The sequence below is a fragment of the Typopeltis vanoorti genome, chromosome 10 (assembly GCF_054136105.1).
Source record: "Typopeltis vanoorti isolate ZY-2024b chromosome 10, IOZ_Tvanoo_1.0, whole genome shotgun sequence".
NCBI lineage: Eukaryota > Metazoa > Arthropoda > Arachnida > Uropygi > Thelyphonidae > Typopeltis > Typopeltis vanoorti.
In genome coordinates, this window is record NC_143558.1 from 96,165,781 (window position 1) to 96,183,366 (window position 17,586).

A 17,586-nucleotide genomic window follows, 5' to 3' on the forward strand; every position below is an offset into this window, starting at 1 on the left:
AGTCAAGGTGACTCATGCTTTATTTAATTTAGTGAGGGATGATATAATAATATAATATGTGTAGAATATAGATTAAAAATGAAAATTTGAGAATAATTGAATATGTTGCCATGAAAAGATAATTTATACTAGATATAATGTCAAGTGGTGGTTAGTCAGAATTTTTTTTTTTTTAACATGCCTGGTTAAGCCAACATTGTTGGGCAAATAGATATCAACATCCTTCAGCAGGAATTTAATCCAAATCCCACCATGGCATAGATAATTGTGAATGTCTTTTGATGATATATAATTTTAACTGCTCAGTTTATGTACTACATTTTGACTCTAGAGAAGAGTTTCTTCCCGATTACCAGTCCTTAGCCAACTATGGTACAAGATATACAATAGGTTTGCAACCTTTTTTGTCAGGACATTTTTTTCGTGTATGAGAATACTATGCTGTTCTGGGGATAACCTAACCCTTAGCCCACCAACAAAAAAGTACAGTACAATATACAATACCTTTATAGCCTTTCATACAGAATATATACACACACACACAAATTCTTGATTTCGTATATATGAAAGAATAATATCAAGACTATTCAATAAACATTTAATGCTTTTTATTGTGATAATTTTTATTGTTCACATTGTTCACAGTAGTGTTAAGCATGCAGAAAATATCAAATACAGTATGTAGGCAAATGCTAATTTTCAAACCTATTCAAAAATGATGAAATTTTATACTCTAAAAGGCATTTACCTTGATATATGAGGCGTGCCATGAAATATTACTAATGATTCAAAAATATGTTTAGCTTCGTCTTCCAGTTTTCGGGGACGTGCAATTTTCAAAGTTGGTGGCACATCATCAAGTGCAATATCATTTGGTCCTTTCTTAGGACTATCTGAATCCTATTTGAAGAGATTTAGTGAAAAAAGTTTCTTTTCAATACCAAAACAAATAAATATAAAGTTAATTTGGGAAGCCAAAATTTAAAACCAGAATTTTGTTGATAATATCAATTATCTTACCTTTTTATCATGACCTTTGAGGTATACCCAACAAAAACACACACATCTACACACATATGTAGTTGTCCCATCAATGTGGGAGTACATACCAAATCCTTCAAGGAGAACCCTGCACTGTCATATGCGTGTTAAATATCTGTAGCTCAAAAACTTTTAACAGTTCAAAAATGTGTGAATATATAAAGTGTCTGGACTGTAAGGAGGGAGAGGTTTAAAATCTCCCAAGATACCATATTACATTGATAATTATTATTATTACGTGACACCTCCAGGGAGTCCAAAGACTCATTGAGAGAAGGTACCTATTCTACCTGTCTCCACCACTCAATCCACCAACTACACCAATGCCATCTACCACTCACCACCACCACCACTAGTATTTTCACAGACAATCACAAGCATCAATGCTCACATTAGGATTCGAACCCACAGCCTTTTGGCTAAAGAGTGGATACGCTAACCACTCGGCCAACCAGGCTAGCTTGATAATACCAATAATGTCATTTCATTCTTAAGTTTTTTAGGGTTCTTTTAGCTGAATGCTATTTTCAACCATGACTGTCTGGAAATCAAAAATAATATTGGCAATTTCATGTAATACTATGCTCAAAAAATGTGTACAAAATATCGAATGAGTGGCGTTTGTGTGATGATTCTATGCTTCCAACTTACTCTATGTATACAGAGCAACAGCACATTAAATATCACTAGCTATGCATTCCCTCTCTTTTCTCATATTTTAAATACTTAGAGAAAGCCTAAGCTATTACAATAAGTTTAATGAATAAAACACACATTGATGGATAAAATTAAAGTTTATTAAAAACATTATATTTGGTAGTGCAATGTTAACATCATTGGAGCAAAAGTAACTACAAAGTAAATAATTAATTTACAAAATCTAATTAAATAACCTTTTAAAACTGAAAGGTGATATCTATTTAAAAAAACTAAATAAAATATAAGTTACAGCAGAAAGATATCAAGAGCAATTCTGATTGTTCAATTTTTGACAGCTATTTCCCAAATTGAAGAAAGACTGACAAAGAATTATATGCAAGAAATCTGTTAAGATTTCAAAACAGAAAGTTTTTGCAGAATGCTCTGAATAATCTTGTGAGATTATATAAAACTCATTTATAAATTATTAAAAAATTATATATAATAACCTCTAAGTTTCTAGCATTATTGACTACTTGCAGTAATTCTAATAAATATAATAATCTTAAATACACTATTCAACTGACATACAATCATTGTCATTTGTCCATATACTGAGTCTGTTTAAGTCAACCTGCAGGGAGTTATAACCTTCATCACTCTCCCAAACTTAGCATTACTAGCATATAACTATAACTTTATTTACTAAAATAAAGAGCCAAAACACTTCAGTTCGGCAATGCAAGGTTATATAAACCAGTTGGATATTAAATCCAACATTATTTCAAATGTTGAATGTAGAAACTATGAAATTCCATAAAAAAGTTGACCAGAGAGCTTATGGGAACACACTCGCCAGCATTTACAAGTTGCCCTAGCACGGACCATATAGAAGGCATGATCACTTGCCCAAGTGTCCATATATTTGCCTTTTATTAGTCCATTTGGATAAGGTTTCACTGGCCTGATAGCTGTTTCAAACTGGTTGGTTCTCCCCAGAGACCAGGTAGAAACCTTAAGAGAGCAAAAATTCTCATTCAGTATTAAGGAACTTGAGGTGTTGGATAGGTGTATTTTTCGTAAGCGAACTCTCAGTCGGTGTGTAATGTATTTACTAAAATAAAGAGCCAAAAGGCTTCAATTCGGCGATGCAAAATTATATAAATCAAGTGAATATTAAATACAGCATTATTTCAAAGCCAAATCTAGAAACTAAACATTTCATAAAAAAGTTGATCAGAGAGCTTATAGAAATACACTTGCGAGCATTTACGAAGATAACTACATGCTATCCTTTATACCATCCCTAATATCAATAATATACAAGTTAAACCAATGGTGGCCCAAAATTCCATAGTATCATACATCCATTCCACTTATTTCACTGTACTGTCATGCTATTGGAGAATGTAAGCAGACCACTAAAGCAAGCCCTCCCTTGAACACAACTGCTCTCCTCTACAGAAGACCATAATGCTATCTATCCATGTTTGAACACAATTCATAAGTCTCTCTAAATACCCTGATGACCACACCAATGATAACGTGTCTATAATACCGGCAAAGGTTGGTCGATTGGTAGAGCCTCTACCATTAGTTTGTGAATTTGTATTAGACTACAGATTCTTCTTGGAATATGATAGAAATCTTGTTCTAATTCTAATGGCTCATACAAAAAGTTAAGCAAGTTTGAGCACGGTTAGTAGTTGGAAGGGTTTCAATCATTCGATGCTGTTGGCACACTCTCCCTCGATGAGTCTTTGGACTCCCTGGAGGTGTCACATAATAATAATAATTAAATGAAAGATGCCAAGAAATTATATTATTGTTTAATCCTTAACCAAGTGTAAGCAAAGAAAGTGAAGTATCTTTAAAGTATCTTCAAGATCACTTTGTTTATCATTCATTAAGAATCATAAACATGGGGAGACTTAAGCTGAATAAACAGGTCAAGGAATTAGCTAACTCAGCTGTACATTTCTCCAGCACCTGTGCCAATAACCCACCAAGTACAACTACTGTATTTGAATCAAGTTCTTGCAATAACTTTAATGTCTCTAACTCATTTACCTTTATTCTTTTATCCAATTCTCCCTGAGCAACTAGAGGGCTAATTATTTTGCCTGAAATGTGCAACACACAATAGTGAAACACTTAACAACTCATCTACTTCTAATCTAATTCATTCTGATACTTTCCTACAATCTGCATTCAATGAAATTATTCTTGCATTGTTGTTTCTTCCTTTCATTTTCTACATAGTGGTAAAATTCTCTCTAATTTCCATTATCATGGTTATCACTCTCTTGGCCTGCTGCTTATTACTGAGCCTCATCATCACTCTTCTTCTGTCATCAGATCCTCAACAACATTCTCTTTTTATGAGGCTCTTGCATAAAAATCAGCATTGACAGTGAGTGTATGGGAAGTTAGTCACATACAGCTTCCTTCAGACACTCTTAAACTATGACCGATACACTACTGATTCCTATGCCAAAGCACTACTTCAAGCTACCCTCTAGGTTTTCACATGCACTATCACCTCCTAAGTCAAAAACTGCATTATTACTCTCACTAATTGAAAGCATAAGTTACTTCGTTTATAGACAAATTTTCAACTGTTATAACAAAATCCAACATTATTTAGCACCAGATCATTACATCACATGCTACTTAATGTAGTTAACCCTCGTTAACTCTAAAAATTATATTTCCCTCATCTTGCATCCTTACTCCAGATTATCTCCAGAGGAATTGAAATGGTCCACTGACAGTCTCTTTCTATCTGTAGGATATTTCTTATGGATAGAAAAAAAGCCATCATTATTGACAATTCACAATCCTCATCAAACAAATTAACCTGGTATACAGCAGCACAAAAATGCGAATTTTGTCATGTTAACCTCTGACACCAAACAACCTCAAATATACCATCTATAGGTAGATATGAGATTTTCACTGTGGAGACCTCTACTCTGGCCAGATTAAATTCTGCCACGATCATCTACAAGTACCTAGGTCATCTGTAGAGGATTTCGTGCCCACACATCATACTTGAATGGTGTGGCATAGGAAGCAGCAGTCACATAGTCTCAATGGCTACCTTGATGCCTCTGTTCTAGTACTCATTGGCAGAATGATTGCACCACAACAGTAAGAAAGCAACTCCAGATAATGCTGCCTTTCAATGCACGAGACACAAATGGTAGTTTTGCAGTAGCTAGACAGGATTTTGACTTGAGAGGCATTCAGTCATAATCCCATAGCTTTGCACACGGCACCGGTCACCCGATCAAGCACGTGTACCAAGTGTTCGAACCTGAGGTTCCTCTCCTACTGAGTAAGATTACTATTGCAACAACTAGTCACTGGTAAAGTAAAACTAACCCGTCTCATGACAGTCTAAATCCAGCTCATGTTCCCTATTAGTGGGTGAACAATCCAGTAAGAAACAGTAAGAAAGCAACTCCAGATAATGATGACTTTCAATGCATGAGACACAAATGGTATTGTTCCAGTAGCCAGACAGGATTTTGACTTATGAAGTGTTCAGTCATAATCCCATAGCTTTGCACATAGCACCAGTCACTTGATCAAGCACATGTACCAAGTGTTCGAACCTGCAATTCCTCTCGTACTGAGCAAGATTACTATTGCAACAACTAGTCATTGGTAAGGTAAAAGTAATCTGTCTCATGGCAGTCTAAATCCAGCTCGCATTCCCTATTAGTGGGTGAACAATCCAACGCTTGCTGAATTCTACTTTGCAATGATAGAAAGAGCCAACTTCAAAGGATCAAAAAGTGATGCCACCATGAACACTTGACTGCAACAAACCGGCTATCCCTGTGGTAGCTTTTCTAACAGATCTTGCTTAAAACTCTTAAAATCAAAAGGATTGATAGGCACCTCTTTCATAGTCTATATTCATATCGGAAATCACGATCAAGTCAGCTTTTGCCCTTCTATATGAGGTTTCTGTCTTTCCTGAACTCACTTTAGGACACTTGTGCAACCTTTTAACAGACTTTTGTCCCCACCTGACATTGTCCTCAGAGTAGACTGCACGAAGCAATGGATATTTGCTGCTTAAGGCTAAAATCATGAATCAGGATGGTACAATCACTGCTTTACTGAGTCAGTAAAGAAATGATGAAAGGAGTGCTATTTCACTGATGGCTACAGGACAACCTCCCACTTAGCTAGACCTCTTATGTTAATTCACAGAGTCAGACTAAAGTCAAGCTCAACAATGTTTTCTTTGCCTGCTGATTCTGCCAAGTCCGTTCCCTTGGCTGTGATTTCACTAGATAGTGCCAGTAGGAATCTTGTTAATACATTCATGAGAATCACTAATTACATGATGAGGCATTTGACTATTTAATTTTTTTTAATTTCATTTTCATTTCATTTTATTTTTCTAACATCATACTGAAACAGCACTACATACTATGGTCCCACATGTAGGACCAGAAGAGAATTAGGTCCCAACAATATCCTGTGCTATCCAACTCCAGACTTGGATATTCGATAAGTCATTCTCTGATAAGTCCTCTATGTCGCCAGCGTGTCTTGCAAGGCATGAAAAGAGAGAATCAAAAAATCAGCCAGAGAGATTTCAAAGCTATTCCTCTTTACCTCCTGTTCCATTGCTTATCTCAAGAGAGGAGTAGGGCCAGTACAGTTCCATCTCTCTTCAAGTATGCCTTACAAAATCTTGGGATCTACCTCCTCCTCCTCAGTCTAATAATATTCTTTATTATGTGACAGTCTAATAATATTCTTTAAAACCCTCACAGAGTTTTAAAGAATATTATTAGTTTGTCACTCTCAACAACTTACTAAAAGTCCATATAACTCTGCAGACACCATACACCTTTAAAAGATAAAGTTGCAGAAGTAAATTTTGGTACAATGTGGTGTTCTTTCTGAAGTAGCCGTACCAAGTCTTAGTTTTCAGCATAGTAGACAGCTTTCTCATGATGGAGGATAGTGAGTGGCCACCCAGCATCACTATGTAGGATGGTAATTTATAATGAGATCTGATTGCAGCAATTGTCCGCCTGGGAAGAACCTCTGCCAAAACCTCACTGATATGAGCTATATCTTCTAAAGCTATCAAGGCTTCACAGAAGACAAAACAATGTTCCACTTCAGTCTACCGTGCCTTTGCATGTTCAGTACAAATATGAGCATTAACAGCAAATGGGATATTTTGCATAGCAGTGAACACCAAGACCAATAGAAGTGGTAAAACCTCACTGAAATTCTGGGCAAAGTTATCTTAAAGAATGTTATCTCAAAGTGTCTTTGAGATAACATTCCTGGTTGGACAAAGATAATTTTGATAGCTGGATGTTGTAGGAACACTGGAAGTTGCAGAATGTTCCTCTTCAGTAGTCAATCATGCTTTAGCCTGTTCAGTATTAACAGCACTGGGATGTTTTGCATGGCAGTGAATGCCAAGACCAATAGTTGTGGTCAGGGTTTCCCAAATTGTGTTCCGCGGAACACCAGTGTTCTGCAGAAAGTGAATAAGTGTTCCATGAAAAATTATCAAAATTAATATTAATATGAGCCTGGAATGATTTTAAATGCTGCGACTCTAACCAAGGTGTTCTGTAAAAATATCATGATTTGTGAAGTGTTCCGTCGTAGGAAAAATTTGGGAAACGCTAGTTGTGGTAAAGGTTATCTGACAATATCAACAGACAAGGTGTCTCTGAGATAATGGTCCTGGTTGAACCAAGATATTTTGAAAAGTGAATGTTACAGGAAGAGTTAAAAGTTGCAGAATGGTTCACAGGAGTGATGGAATGTTTTGCTCGCAGATGGAATACCCAGGTCATCAGGAGTAGTAAAGGCCTTACTGCAAATGGGACAAATATACGGTCTGTGTTGATGGTTGCAACAGAGTCACATCCTTTCTAGAATTCAATGTTAATCTAATGGCTGGTTTTCTCATGGAGGTGGTTGAAGTTACTTTGTAGGCATTACAGGGATGGTTGACAGAGACATTACCAAGCAAGTCAATAGGAAAATCAACCACAGGAGCAGAATTCTGTGGTCCCTTCCTAAGCAAGAGAGGACCCCATTCTGCTTTGTTGAACTCATAGTAATGGAACAACTCCTACTGGGACTTAACCCCAGAAGGGAGAAAATAGCATAGTTGGCAACTTAGCCACCCAAGTCCAACCACTAGGAGGTGGTCAACTTCCACACTTGTCAAAGAGTGCCATAGTTATTCCAACTGCTTACCCATGCTTGATTGAATTTCTTCACTCTGACATTCAGAGCACTGGGCATAAATCACATTGCCTCAACACCTCCCAATGGAACAGCCATCACATTTTAATTAGACAGTTGGATTCCAATGGTCTATGCCAGTTCTGAATCAGCTGGTAGTTGCCAGTCAAAATGCATCAGATGGGCCATCTAGCCAAGTAGCTGAGGCATTCCATGAGAGGTCATCCCAGAATGGTTGATTCCACGAATTGGTTGATTCCAGAATAGTCATTCCATCAGTGGATAATTTTGTCCAGTCCTCAGAGCTAATCCTTGTCCCGAGGTTACAGATCCGCCTTAAGAACTTCCCTTACCTACATTACTCTATCAATGAGAGGCTGTTTGCCTTTGGGACCTGCTGCGGATAGGGTCCAGCGCAAAAAATCACAATCTCCCCCTCAAATTTTCATAGGCTAACAGGAGCACTCCAGAAGGTACGGTGTTTTACAGGGATATCATCCCTATCTCTGGATGAACCAATTTCAAGGAGCCAAATCTTACAAAGAAAATACAGCTCATCCTGGGACTCCTGTCAACTTCTCTGAGTTCAGTCACATTACCACACTTGACCCTAAAGGGACCAATCTCGGTGTTCAGGTTTAGGAATATTAATCCAATTCCGTTTTGGTCTACTAGGAGCAGCTCATTTTTCTCATAACACTCCGCTTCAGAACAGACTTCTCCTATTCCTTACATCTTTCCTATCTTTTCAGTCCTCCTTGAATACTCATTATATTCTATTCCTGTAAGATATCCTCCAAGGATTTTCCAACTAACATCATTTATCTGACTAGCTGTGCACTCTGGATACTATTTGTGGAAAGATCTCTACAAGAAGATGGAAGGCTGTGCCATGGGTTTTCCTCTTAACACCATTATTATCTAATTAATTCATGAAACACTTCGATGAATGCCATTTCGTTATTATCACTCACCTCTCTCTCCACTTCGTTTTACTATACTGATTATGTGTTTGCTATTTGGCCACATTCAAATGAAGAAAGGCATTTTCAAGTCAAATTAATTTCTTTCCTAGGGTAAACTTTACATTAGAAAAAGAAAATAATGAAGTCCTTCCTTCCCATGACTCACTTGTAAAGCAGAAAGCTTACTTGCCACTTCTATTTATAAGCCTACATTTACTGGAAGATATGTTCCCCAGGATTCGATGCATCATTCTTCACACAAATTCTGAATTGTCAATAATGCTTCCCACAGGGTTCATGTGATATGCACTTCTGAGGCCTCTAAGACAAGTTTTACAATATATTAAAGATTGCATATACTTAATGGCTACTTTCCATCCAAATACTTTGCACCCCATGAATATGTGTATATTTGAATCTACAGCACACCACTGAAAGCTGTTTGATTGCTTCCTTCTGAACTTTTCATACATGTGTATTAAGCCTCGAGTTGTGGTTTAAACTCATAATTAGGTTTAATGGAATGAAAACAGAATGTACAGAAAATGGAATGTACATAGAAATAATTAAATCCACTCCCCAGAGGATGCCTCCATGACAGATGAAATATTGGATGACTTGATTCTGTTAAAACTGTGTTAATTATTTCTACCTAATTACAAGCTTTCATACATATTTTTCTTTTCAGTGTGATACTCATTTTAAAACTACTAAACTAAATGTGATCGCTTCCTATTTCAACTCCCAGTATATAACCGTATCGTAATGTTTTAATGGAACATGTGTACTAGATATATTTATAGATGCTTATATGGCTTACACATATAGAAAAAATATAGAATTTTATTCAAAAACTCAGATATGTTTCATTCAATGTAACATATCATCAAGGAGAAAGATTGATAACTTATCAGAACATAAAATCATAGGAATGAATCATATAGAATGAGTTTATCAGCTCATGTCTTGATCTCAGCTGAGTTGACAGATTGCATTATCAGAGTTGAAAGGAACAACTGTAACAGTTTGCACAGATTTAAAAATAATAATAAAATTAAATTAAAAAAAAAAAAAAAAAAACTGAACCAGCTGGAATGAACATATTTATCTGGTTCCAAGGAACCATGAAGACTGAACATTGTATCTTCTGGCCTGATGTCCAATCCACACCTCATGGTGCACTTAACCTTTGGGAAATGAACAGAACCAAAGTAGTTCTCTCTGCACGCTTCAAAGGCTAAATGGAGGACTTCACTAGTTATCTAAGCTTGGGCATAGTAAACCTGATAATTTTTCACTTCTTATTTAAACAGGTAAAACAAAAATATCAATTTAATTTTCTTATTAAACTTTGTGAATGCCATCATTTTTGTTTCTCTATACAGAGAGGGATAAAATGTCAGGACTAAAATTCAACACCTTTTTCGATTTGTCTTAATGAAAATAAAAAAATTAAATAGCTATTCATTTTTTTTGAAGTTGATTATATTTAAAGTAAAGAAATGATTACAATTATAAACATGATGTGCTTCATAATATCATTTTCATCAGTGATGCCACTCATTATCAGAACCAACTAAAAAGAAGAGATACATTTAATATACAGTGCCGTTTTTTTTTCCTCTCTAATTATGTCATTAAAATGATCCTATTCAAACAACAGATTTTTATAAATAGAAATAAAATAATGAATGTCATTATATTTTATATTATATCAAAACAGAACCTTTATCATTCTGAATCATTTTCTAATAACAAAGAAACATTTTAAAAATAAAATGACAAAATACTTGGAGACTTTTGTGTGCCAGAATTAGATACACAGAAGCAATTTAAAAAAAAAAAAAAAGTATCATTTATTAAATACCAGGTTTTGCATTCCTTGTGAAATGCTTCATTAGAAAAAAAATACAAATTAAGATGTTAAAATCAGGGCCAACATTTAAACAATAGTAATAGAATAAAATAGTTAAATATGTATAATATAAAATAATTGAATGTGTATAGAAAAATCATAAGTATGAAACATTGCTGCAATGAAAACACATTATATCTGGCTCAGATGTTTGATAAGAGGACTAATTCTGGTTTAATATAAGTCTTTAATTTTCATCATAGTGTTTGGGGTGGGTGACCAGCAATAAAATTTCATTCGATCATCTACTGTGTGGAAGATAGGATCTAACTTATATTTTCTTTATTCAACATCACTGACATGCAAGTTTCCTCGGAGTGGTCTATTTGGCCTATGCAGCAGATACAACTGCTGAGCAATAGATTTTGTAAACACTTAGTTGTTGTTTTTTTTTGTTTGTTTGTTTGGAAAGGATGTGATGATTTAAGCGGACCTAAAGACACAGCCCTTGTGTAGAGGAGCAGACTACCTTTATATCATACTGCTCAATACAGTTGTAATTTTGTGTTTTATGTTTGATATATAGTCAAGTTATAATGTCTATAAATCCCAGTTGTCCTAGCTGTTTTTTTGTTTGAGGCTTTTTTGAGAAGCTGTTGCAGGATGATTTATTATGTTGCATTTACTTGACAGCTGTATGATATATCACACACACACACACACACACACACACACACACACACACAGTAATCTACCTGTGCAGGGTAGGAGGACTGTTTTGGTGGCAATGAAATCTACAAATAGTCCTTGCCCTTGTTGAGATAAAGTTAGGAGATCGGAGTTCAGGCCACTGGTCATGATGGATCTAGAGAATTCTAATACTTGAGCACTACAAGGTTTGTCAAATAAAAAGAGAGAATGGAGTGTACTGTCATTGGCAAGGCTATGGATAGAATTGGAAGTTCAAGAGAGGAGGTCATTTAAATATAAGAGTGGATGAAAGAATGGAACTCTTTTCTCCAAATTTTTCCATGGCTTCATTCTAGAGTGTGAAAACTAGAAGATCGGCTGCAGACTGTGAGTGGCAGTACCATTTAAATACAAGAGGAAGAGAGTGGGTGAAAGAATGAAACCTTGTGGTACTCTTTATTGATGGAGAAATATGAGAAAAAACTGTCCCTATGACACTTAGTGAGCAACCAATGAGAAAAGTTTGATCCAGCTGCAGAGTGCGGAAAGTAGACTATAGATGGCAGTTTGCTAAGTAGGCCCATGTGCCAAACCCAATCAAATGCCTTTGAGATGTTGAGTGTGCCACCACATGAGTTTCTCCAAATTTTGCCACGGCTTGATTCTAGAGGTAGGTGTGAAAACTTGAAGACTGGCTGTAGACTGTGAGTTGCAGAAATCCATACTGCTGGTCACTGTCGAGTCTGTAGGTCTCTAGGTGGTTCAAGTGTTGATTGTGGATGATCTTCTCCATAACTTTAGACAGAACAGAAGTAAGAGCAATTGGCTGGCAGTTTGTTGGTTGAATTTCATCACCTTTCTTTGGAATGGATCAGAAGTGGGGCTGTTTCCATGTTGCAAGGTAGATGCCAGTCAAATAGAATATATTGCAAAAGCAATACAGCAGAGGTGTTAGCTCCAGGATAAGTTTTTAACACCACAGGTGGGATACCATCATGCCTTGTTTGTGTTCAGGTTATTAAGGATTCTTCAGATTTCTTTCTAGCAGAACACTGACACAGAGAGAGCAGTTCTAAGTGGAATGGAGGGAACTTTTCCCAGGTTACCAATGCAAGAATTGAAAGAGAAGAGTGATGCCAGTAAGTCTGCCTTGTCTTTAGCTGAGGTAACTACAGTACCATCCAGATGTGAGAGTGATGGAAACTGGGTAGTCAAAAGTTATGCACAATAGCTTTGGCAAGGGGCCAGAAGGAGGAACCATGATTTGAGGTGAGTTTACAGCATTTGGCACTTTCAAAGTCTCTGATTTGGATTTAGCAATGATTCTTTTACAGCTGTTGCAAGCTGCAGTATAGGCAGAGTGAGCAGCTGGAGCTTTAGTCTTGAACCATTTACGATATGCAGAGGCTTTTTCTTTCACTTCTTTTTTGAGAACCATGGCTTGGATAGTGGCCAGAGTGGAATAAGGGGATGAAGGCCTTCATTCCTGTGAGAATGATTTTCGTTATCGGTCTGAGCAAGTATTTGGTCAGAAGAACTAAAGCAGTAGTTAGACCAAGGGAAGAAGAAATAGAAGAAACAGAGGTTGTCCCACTTGGTGCCCTTGTAGTGCCAAAGGATATGAGGCTGAGAACTAGTGGGAGGTTGTTGTGTGGCAAAAAAAAAGAGACTTGTATGAGATTGTTGTGGATGGAGTTACCAAGAGGAGAAGTGACATCCACAATATACTTGGAAGGAGAGATTGTTAGGAAGAGGTCGAGTGTATTGGCAAACTGGACGGGGGGAGATGTCAGATGTTGTGATAGGGAGATTGATGATCTGTGATAAGTCAATGCTAATGGCAAACATCTCAGCATCGTGCCAACTTGATCAGTGAAACTGGAGAAGGGAAGCCAATGTGAGCTGTGGATGCTCAAGTCTCCAAGAAGGATGACCTCACTATTAGGGTATTTCAACTATAGTAAGTTGAGGTTTAGAGAGCGAGAGGGAGAGAGAGAGAGATAGTTGAAGAGGTCAGTGTTAATGGAGTTTGGAGAGCGACAGAAAGAGCATATAAAAAGGACAGGTTGGTTTGATAGGGAAATTTTGAGACAAAGCAGACCAAACGAAGAGGGATTTGAGATTGCAATCTCTGTCAGTTCTGATGAGTGCAGAAGTGCTGCCCTTGTAGCAAAAAGAACTGAGTATCATGTAGTTTGGGCAGCTGGGGGTTGCCAGTTGGAGTTCTGGTAAGAATAGTAATTCTGGTTTAGATGGCTGTGAATGGTGGTGCACAATGTTCATATTGCTCTTTAGGCAACAAACATTAGTGAAGTGGATGCAGAACTTTTTTTTTTTTTTTGGTAAGAATTAATGTTGTGAGTTGTTTGAACGTTTTTTTTTTGTTGTTGTTGGATTTTTGTTATTTTTTATGATTTTTTAACTACTTTTTGTGACAGGATTTTTATGATCCATAATCAAGTTGATTTCTTTGGGTTGTAATCCATTGCATGTGATGAGGAAGATATAAAAAGGATATAATATCATTCATCTCAAGCATGGCCTCGACAATGCTCCTGCAAGTTGCTATACTTGGATGTCCACAGGCACAGTAAGCAGCAGCTGGTTATTTGCAAGCTGATAAAGAAGCATTACTAAAATGTTCGGTCCTGTGTACTATCTAGCAGCCAGCATGCAGAGACAGCTTAAGTGCTATACCCTTGAACGGAGGTGTTGGCTCCCTTGTTAATTATAGTGAAGAGAGCGTGCTCAGCATGCTCTCTTCACTATATGAGAAAAGGAGGAAAAGAAATAGGTTTGGTTTGTAGTTTATTCGGCATAAAAACAACAAAGGTCATACTGCACCATAGTAAAGGTTATAGCTATACATAAACAGTTAAAGAAAATTGAAAACAATATACATGTACAAAAATAAAGTTCCACAATGCAGCATCTACATATAAACAGAATTTCTGCAGAGGGCACAGCAACATACAAGGTCAAAAGTTAGCAGTACATAAATGGACAAAAAGGAATTATTATACAATATGCATGCATAAAAATTAAGTTCAGCAATGTGATATCTACGTATAAATAAAATTACTACAAGGTTACACAAATATACAAGGTGTCCTACAGAAAAACATAATTAGCCAAAAAAAATAAATCAGTAAATAATATGTATGCACAAAAGTTAAGTTAAGCAATGCAGTATCTACATATAAACGAAATTACTGCAGAGGTCACAGCAACGCACAAAGTCAAAGGTTACCGCAGTGCATAAATAGTCAACAGTGCAAGTTAATAAACAAAATGCATGTACAAAACCAAGCCAAAGAATGCAGTATATAGACATAGATAAGATTACAACAAATGCTATTACAGCAGTACGGAAATAGTCAAAAAGGAATTATTATACAATATGCATGCATAAAAATTAAGTTTAGCAATTTGGTATCTACATATAAACAAAATTATAAGGTTACACAAATATACAAGATCAAAGGCTACAGAAATATATAATTCGTCAAAAAATAAACTAATAAATAATATATATGTACAAAAGTTAAGCATATAGTATCTACATATAAATAAAATTATAGTGAAATGTGTTTAATTCTTTATAAAAAATTAAAAACATCATGCAGTCTGCCTGAGTCTGTTAGCATCTGCTTGAGTGTATATGGCTTGGCTAGATAGGTAAAAATTTCATTCCTCTCTCGTGTAAAGTGCTGGCAGTCCACCGGAATATGACAAATAGTGAGACATGTATTGCATTTCTTACACATGGGAGAGTCATCAGTCCTCAGTAAATAAGAATGTGTAAGATGACTGTGACCAATGTGGAGCCAAGCAAGAACAACTTTCTCTCTTCTCTTTATATGTTGACTAGAATGCCAATGCTTAATTTCAGGCTTAATGTCATATAATTTGTCAATGCTTCCTTCCATGATGAGTGCCATTATGCAATTAGCTTTGATCTTATAAACTGTCTGCAGTCTGTATATGGCACTATCAAACAGTACATAGAGAAAGAATGAGCTGATTTATCAGCTGCATCTGCAGCCTCATTTCCCTTAATTCCAATATGGCTGGGAATCCAGCATAACTGAACATCAAAATTAAGGATTTTCATTTTGTAGCAACAGGTGTAACACCTCATAAAGCACTGGATGTGGATCATACACAGGAGAGGAGACAGCCTGTAAAGAGCTCATGAGTCTGAAGAAATTATACACTTTTGGTAGTGGTTTTCTTTTATACACACAAGTGCAAGCTAAATGGCATGCAACTCTGCTGTATAATTACTGCAATCAGATGGGATCTGGTTGGAGATAGTAATGTCAGGAAACACAGCAGCACAGCCAACAGAGGTATCAGTTCTTGAACCATCAGTATAGATGGACCAGCTTTGAACGTGTGCTGCTCTGTGTGCATTAAACAACTGAAGGTAGACAGATCATGGAGTATGAGACTTCAGTAGCTGACAAAGTGAGAGGTTGCTGGATGTAGTGCAAACCTGCCATGGAGGGATGCTGAATGTTGTCAACATTCATACCAACAGCTTACACAGTCTCTTTAACACGCATACCAAAAGGACATATGGCAGTCTGAAGTCTAGATAGGTAAAATTTTCATTCCTCTCTCGTGTAAAGTGCTGACAGTCCATAGTGAGACATGTATTGCATTTCTCACACATGGGAGAGTCATCAGCCCTCAGTAAATAAGAATGTGTAAAATGACTGTGACCTATGTGGAGCCTAGCAAAACAACTTTCTCTCTTCTCTTTATATGTTGACTAGAATGATCTGTTGAGTAGGATGATCTGGAGGAGACATTATCTTTAGGGCATAATTAAAAGACAACTGTTTCCATTGAAGTGACAGAGATAGTTCATTTGCTTCAACATAAAGACTATGAGTGGATGATGTGTGAAAGGACCAGTAGCTATCCATATGCCCTGATGATGGATGAAATCCAACCAATGCAGGTTACTCTGTCTTGCAGAATCATAGACTTGAGACCCATAATATCCAGCTCTGAACATATAAGTTCAGAAACGGAGTATAAAGATGGAGCAATGAAGATCGATCAGCACCACACTCAGTAGAGGATAGAGTGCGAAAGAGGTTCAACACTCTCCTGCGCCTTTCTCTAAGTTGACGAATGTGTGCTAGAAATGTAAGTTTTCTATCAAAAATGAGTCCCAAGAACCTGGCTTCTGTAGCTACTGGAATAACAGTTCATCCATTCTTAATTCAGGATCTGGGTGAAGAGTGTATGTTTTCAATAGAAGTGTACAAGTGTCACACTTAAGATAAAGACTTGGTGAGACTGTAGAAGAGCTCTTTTTAGTTCCTCCTTAACAAATGGCTGATTGTATGGCTCAAGAACATTGGTAGAAAAATTTAGCTTTTGTTTCTCTTGCTGCTCTTTCAGTATTAAAAATTTAGGAGGATATGAAGCTGCTGCTGAGATTCTGACAAACTTTTCTCCCAAAGTGTCTGCAATAGTTTTGGGATCAGCAATACTACTTACATTATGGTCTACGGCAGACAAACAGTGTGTTCTATATCTACCTTTCATTTTCCAGTTTTTATCCCATACAATTTTTGGACTGGTCATTTGATTAATTGATATAGTAAATTGGATCCATGAATGTTTTTGACTCTGGCATCTCGCATAATGTGCTTTGGCTCAAGCACACTTAAAAGCTATGAAGTTTGATGTGGTGGGTTTTCTACAAAATATACCCCATACTCTATGTTGATTTTTTTTTGTTGTCTGGCATTCTGGGTTTCACCAAGGCTTTGGATAGAGTGGAAACCGAGGTGATGTTTTCGGGATGGAGGCTGTTGCTGCATGGAAAATGCACTCTGTTATATGCTTCACTGCTTCATTGATAGGTGTTTGACTGACGGTATCAGCATTACATTTTGCAAGATGAGAAAAAAATGTTCCAGTCAGCCTGGTACATTTTCCATGTGGGTATCCATGGTTCCTGTGAAGACACTGTGCAAAGAACAGGAAAGTGATCACTGCCATATGTGTGCTCTTCAACGTCCCACATGACCAGTGGAAGAATGGAAGGGGAGCAGATTGTAAGATCAATTGCAGAATATGAGCAGGGAGGCATATGAAAGAAAGTACTGAGTCTATTATTCAAACGGG

At 36.7% G+C, this 17,586-nt stretch overlaps 1 protein-coding gene across 2 annotated transcripts in view; it reads right to left on the reverse strand.

Moving 5' to 3' along the window:
- Positions 1–17,586, reverse strand: part of Sym (symplekin scaffold protein) — a 649,809-nt gene that overhangs the window by 509,475 nt on the left and 122,748 nt on the right. For both annotated transcript variants that reach the window (XM_090398863.1, XM_090398864.1), the window contains one exon: positions 749–900. In XM_090398863.1, coding sequence (XP_090254989.1) covers positions 749–900 — 152 coding nt within the window. The remainder of the gene's footprint in view (positions 1–748; positions 901–17,586) is intronic.